Source organism: Pristiophorus japonicus, chromosome 10 (assembly GCF_044704955.1).
Source record: "Pristiophorus japonicus isolate sPriJap1 chromosome 10, sPriJap1.hap1, whole genome shotgun sequence".
Lineage (NCBI taxonomy): Eukaryota > Metazoa > Chordata > Chondrichthyes > Pristiophoridae > Pristiophorus > Pristiophorus japonicus.
The window spans coordinates 102,822,365-102,828,364 of NC_091986.1; the positions used below are offsets into that span (position 1 = coordinate 102,822,365).

At 38.9% G+C, this 6,000-nt stretch overlaps 1 protein-coding gene across 4 annotated transcripts in view; it reads left to right on the forward strand.

Annotated features, from left to right (window-relative positions):
• Window positions 1-5,698, forward strand: part of mre11a (MRE11 homolog A, double strand break repair nuclease) — a 97,575-nt gene extending 91,877 nt beyond the window's left edge. For all 4 annotated transcript variants that reach the window (XM_070891972.1, XM_070891973.1, XM_070891971.1 and 1 more), the window contains exon 20: window positions 5,028-5,698. In XM_070891972.1, the coding sequence (XP_070748073.1) occupies window positions 5,028-5,081 (54 nt within the window). In that variant the 3' untranslated portion in view covers window positions 5,082-5,698. The remainder of the gene's footprint in view (window positions 1-5,027) is intronic.
• The last annotated feature ends 302 nt before the right edge of the window (window positions 5,699-6,000 follow it).

Consider the following 6,000-nt stretch of genomic DNA (forward strand, 5'->3'; position numbering starts at 1 on the left):
TTACACTCTGTCGATTGTGTGGAGAACAGAAGCACTGACTTACTACTGGCTATCTGCCTATTCTGATTTTTGGCTGTTCCTTGATTTAGATAACTTTTTCAGGAAGTAGCTCCAATCCGGGCCTAATGAATATATGCAAATTATGATTAAATAAACTTTTTCATGAGCCACATTGACACCTGGTGCTGTGGCTCAGTTGGTAGCGCACTCACATTTGAGTAAGATGGTTGTGAGTTCAAGTCTCACTCCATAGACTTGAGCACAAAATTCTAGGCTGACACTCCAGTGCAGTGCTGAGGGAGTGCTGCACTGTCAGAAGTGCCATCTTTCGAATGGGACGTTAAAGTGATGCCCCCCTCAGGTGGATGTAGATGATCCTTGGCACTATTTTGAAGAACAGGGGAGTTATCTTCTGTGTCCTGACCAACATTTATCCCTCAATCAACATAACAAAAACTGATTATCTGGTCATTATCACATTGCTGTTTGTGGGAGCTTGCTGTGCACAATTGGTTGCTGCGTTTCCTACATTACAACAGTGACTACACTTCAAAAGTACTTCAGTAGCTGTAAAGTGCTTTGGGTTATCCTGAGGTCGTGAAAGGCGCTATAGAAATGCAAGTCTTTTTTTTTCTGGCAGTGAATTTGTATTCAGCTAGTGTGTGATCGCCAGTAGTGCATTTTGCAGGTCTGTGTCTGTTTTTATGGCAGCTTCTATATCGTGGCAATGCTCCAACCTTCCACTATTTACGCCTGCAGAGCAAGTGAAAGGCTGGCTGCTTGGGTACAAGGGCTATCCCCGCACACTTGGCTCTCAGAAACCCATGCTTGGCGGTCAAACTACATCACAGTTAGATCTATGGCTCATCTACACGCAGACCATTCCATTACCTGCACTAGCAGCTTCCTTCAATACAGCTCCGAAAGAGTGTTCCGTTTGTTGATGGTTTACTATATGCACATAACTTTGTTCTGCAACGGGGAAAAGATGTGGTGCCACCATTGGACAAGAATCTTCAGCATGAACAATTCCTGCTACTCTGCATTAACAGACATGTCCATCATCTCTCCTTCCAACCTCAAATAAACTGCATTGGCCTGAAGACCAATGATGATCATCGTGTCAACGAACATGGCAGAGTCACCAGCTACTACAGGAACAATCCACACAAAGATTTCAAAAAGGATTGTAGTTTTGCAGACTTGTACAAATGCTGAACACTAGTTATCAGTCTGGTGTGAGCCTATTGTCTGTTTCTTTTACTTACGGGGGATTCTGCCAATGGCAGCAGCATAGGAGATGAAGGCTGCTTTGGCTCAGTCTTAGGCACTTGAGATGCTCGTAGTCAATGACTTCTAGCAACTTGGACTTAAGGGAGCTCAGCAGCTGTCTGGCACAAGGGGTGGCGAGGGTGTGGACCTGCTGTCAACACTGCGAGATGGCAACATGTTCTCTTCCCATTGTATGACTGCCTGCTATGGGACTGGGAATCAGCACACCCGTTGATCTGTAGACTGCATGAAATCCGTGAATCGACTAGAAGTCCCTATTCCTTTGGTCTCCGAGCCTATAGAGGAGATTGTTGAACCCAGAGCCTGCTTAAGCATCTCTGAGAATTGCTTTTTCTGATTAGGTTTCACCTCTTGCCAGTTTTTTAAAAACATGTGCAGGCTATTAAAACCATTAACTGCCTCTCTGTGATGGGAGTCAACATCCTTAACACTCTCTTTCTCTCTCTCTCTCTCTCTCTCTCTCTTTTCCCCACCCCCTGGCAGTTTGTAAAGTAAATACACCCTTAATAGGACTGATTTCCATTTTTGATGAGTGCACTGGGGATGTTGACCTAAATTTTACTTCAGATGCTGCTGGACCTGCTGTGTTTTTCCAGCATTTTCAATTTATATTTTTCTTTCATGTTTTGAGTGGCACAGCCATATTTTTCACACCTAATTTTGATTGTACTTTTCAGTTGCTGTACCTTCAGGAAAAGTTTTATAAGTAATCTTATGCAGCAAGGGAATAGGGTCGTTGGAATAAATTTCCCTCCAGCATATGAATATGAAATGAGATGACTGACTGATTTTGTTACATTAATAAAGGGTAGCAGCTATTTGACAATGGTGACTATTAATGCAAATTTTAGCACTTATCATGTAATTTATTGCTTCATTATGAATGGATTTTAGTTCTGTTTGTACACCGCACTATTCAAGAAAGCACTTGTACAGTTTTAAGAACCAAGCTTTGATAAATTATACTGAACAACAGGCAAAACCAGATTATCAAATCAATATATGAAAAGTCTAATGTGATCTTGGCAGAAGACACATCATTGTAATGACACATTGGATTCTATGCTCCTTTTATTTAAAAAAATGATATTTTCGGAATTGTGCAATTGTTACAGTTACAGCATGCTACGTTACATACAGCAGAACTAATTTTGATTGTACTTTTCAGTTGCTGTGCCCATAGCAACTGATTCTAAAAGTATTTTATGTAACATAGGCACAGTGTAGTTGGGCATGAATTTACTTCCAGCATATGAATATGGAATGAGATGACTGACTCATCTCGTCACATTTTAATAGAGTAGCCAGCTCCTTAACAATGGTGACTATTAATGCCAATTTTAGCACCAACCTGTAAATGACAGTCAAGGCTCTCTGTGACTTATCTTGCACTGTTCTGCCTTGGTATTAATTATTTTAAATCAGATCACAGAAGTTATACTTTTACAGTGCATTGCACATTGAGTAGGTAAAATAGTAAGTCATACTTTTATATCACAGTTGCTTGAATCTGTCCACTATATTTAAAAGCAATTGGGACTAGGAAAACATTTAATCTTGTTGTACAGGAGATGAGGATTCATGAGCTGTTGATACTAACTGTACCTTTTAGACTTAATGTTGACTGACTAATTTGGCACAGTGCAGGTAACAAAGTGCCTTAAGAAAAACCGCTGAGATTAGTGGTTAGAACTAAACGTCAATTAAGCCTTTATATGTGTGTCTGGGGCACTGAATGTACCAGCAAATGTATGTGGTGATTTTTATTAGCTTTCAACTAGCGGCATAGGGAAATTGTGCAACACTTGTCACCAATTATCTCTTATCTCTGTCAGTACTGGGGCCAGGAGCAACCAAGACTGCATATAATGGAAAGGTCTAATAATTTGTTACTCTCTCTGAAGTAAACAAAAACCTTATGTAAAAATGAACAGCTATCATGGATGAGTAATAACAGTGCTGGGAATAAGGTAGGCAGTAGGCTCCAAATGTCCTTCCATCAACTGCCTGACCACTATCTGACACTTTGGCCTAGAAACTCGATTGCGTCTGAAAACGGGTGCTTTGGGGACATGGCATGCACTGCACGTGCCTGTTAACGTGGTCCCAGTGAACTTGTGAAATTAGTGCTAGGACCTTTTATAATGATTCAGCCGTGAAACCAGAGTGACCAGCGCTATTCATTGGTTGCAAGCCTATTTGTGAGGGGCAGGAAATTGAGCTCCACTGACTCCACCCAAAGACAGCCAACACACCTTAAAGGGGAGATGCACTCTGGCTGCAGACAGCAGGGAAAGTTAAAAATAATCTTAACAGGGCACCAAGGTTCTCTTATGTCGCATTGGAAGCCCTGGTCTGGGCAGGAGGATGGAGATGCTGTGTTCTCCTGCCAGGGGGCAGAAAGCCCTCCAGGCAACACCGCTTGAGTGAAGTACTGAGGGAATGCTACATTATTGGGGGTAATTTTTACTTTTGGCAGGGGCAGTAAATGGGCAGTTTGTACACTGGCCCGTTGTACACCCTGCCTGATTTTTCTTTCCATTGACTTCTAGTCCCACTCCAAAGACCTGGGCATTTAATCTAAACTGACTTTTCAGTCCAGCAGTGAGGGAGTGATGCATTGTCAGAGATGCCATCTTTTGGATGAACCATTAAATGAAAGCCTTGCCTACTGCATCAGATGGACATGAATGATCCCATGATACTATTCGAAGAAGAGCAGGGGAGTTCTTGTGTCGTGGCCAATGTTTATCCCTCAAACAACTTAAAAAAAAACATGATCTTTTTTTTAATCTCGATTCTGGTTGAAGGACATTGGTGTGTGAAAAATTGCTTCCACATTTGCCTGCATAAGTGATTGCACTTCAAAAGTACTGAATTGACTGTGAAGTGTTTTGGGATGTCCTCGGAATGTGAAAGGTGCTATATAAATGCAAGTTATTTCTTTCTAGCTTACTTAAGACCCTCTTCAAAACCCATCTCTTCGACCAAACTTTTGGTCATCCATTCTAATCTATCCTCTTTTAGCTTAGCATTTGTTTTCCTTGTTCCTCTGAAGAGCCTTGGAACATGTTTCTACATTAAAACGTGCTATATAAATGCAAATTGTAATTAATGAATTTTGTGAGTTATGGCAACTAACAATAAAAGGAACTCTTCTTTTAAGCTGTACAAAGAAGATCGCATTCAGTCATAAATTGATTCAATTAATTCAACTCATTCATCAACTTTATGTATTATAACTAGAAGTTGTTAGAACTAACCAAAACGTTTCTGAAATGATTTACACATTTGCCATGATATAATCTTTAATTGGCTAAATAAGTTTTTGACTGTTTGGAAATTTGCACCTATAGTTAATTCACTAATGACAAACTGAGTTAACCAATCCAGCAATTTTAGTAAAAGGACATTTTTGCATCTCCGTGCACTTGAGTTTCCCTCGCTAACTTCACAGCAATGGAAAGTTGTTTATTTTTTGGAGCACATTCAGTTTTTCCAGGAAGTGATGTTGCATTTTGTGTACCTTCGGCTCTTTGATAATGTACAATGCATGTGTTTAAAATCGCCTGGTTAAAATACAGGTATTTAAGAATTATGGCACAATCTAACTTAATTTTAATGTCTGGATATCACAGCCTTATTGATATGGTGTTAACTGATCTGAAATTTTGATAGTACAAATCTTTCACAAAGTGAGGCTAATTGTATCAATGCTATATGTTTGTTCCCAGGATGAATATGATCCCTTTAAAAGTACTACAACCTTGAGAAGAAATAGAAGATAACTTGTCAAGCCCCCGTAATGTGCTGATGTTTTACATTCTGGATGTTTTTGTTCGACGGTTGATTTAATTTCAATTTTGTGACAATAGTTAACCAACCGGAAAAAAACTATCCCTGAAACATCTGTCCATTATATGTGGATACTTGTCAGTGGTGGGATGTGAGTACTTTTATTTTGTTTGTGAAATATGTCAATACTGTCATGTTTTAATAATCTATATCCAATGTGAATCATATTTCCAAAAAAAGTGCTTTATTAGAAAACCACAACATGGTGCCTCTAAAACTGCCTCTCCAGCTGCCTTAAAAATTTTTTAAATATTTCCGTTTAAACAAAAATCTTGTCAAATATCCTTGGATCTGAAATGAGTCAAGGAAGCATTACCCTGATGTAAAATGTTGCTGCAATAAAAAAAAACGACTTGAGATTCATGTATATGTAGTTGAGACCTGTTTCTCAGTTCCGTGCATCATCTTTAAGTGTGTGAACTTGAAACCTTCATAAGCATGTATCAGTTTAATTTAAAACTTTTGTAGTTGCTTAACCTAGAACTTAGTGATTTTCAGTCAAGAGACTTTGTTGAAGAAAAAAATGAATATTAAAATGTGAGCACTGTTATTGTTTCTGTTGATCTGCTTGAATATACATTAGAAATCCTTGTGTATAAGGCTGAGTTAATGCTCAGATTGTATTTTTGTTCAAAAGAAAATGTAATTTTTACATAAATTCTCAACCACAATATAGTAATATAATTAATCAAAAAATGCCATGTTTATAAATATTTTCTAAAAAAAAGGCCATTGCAATTCAATGAATGGAATGAGTATTGACACTGCCACCGGGTTCATGAACGTGATGTCACTTGAGCCTTGCCCGAGTGTTAGTGTTGTGTGGAAGTGCTATACATTGAGTTCTGTACT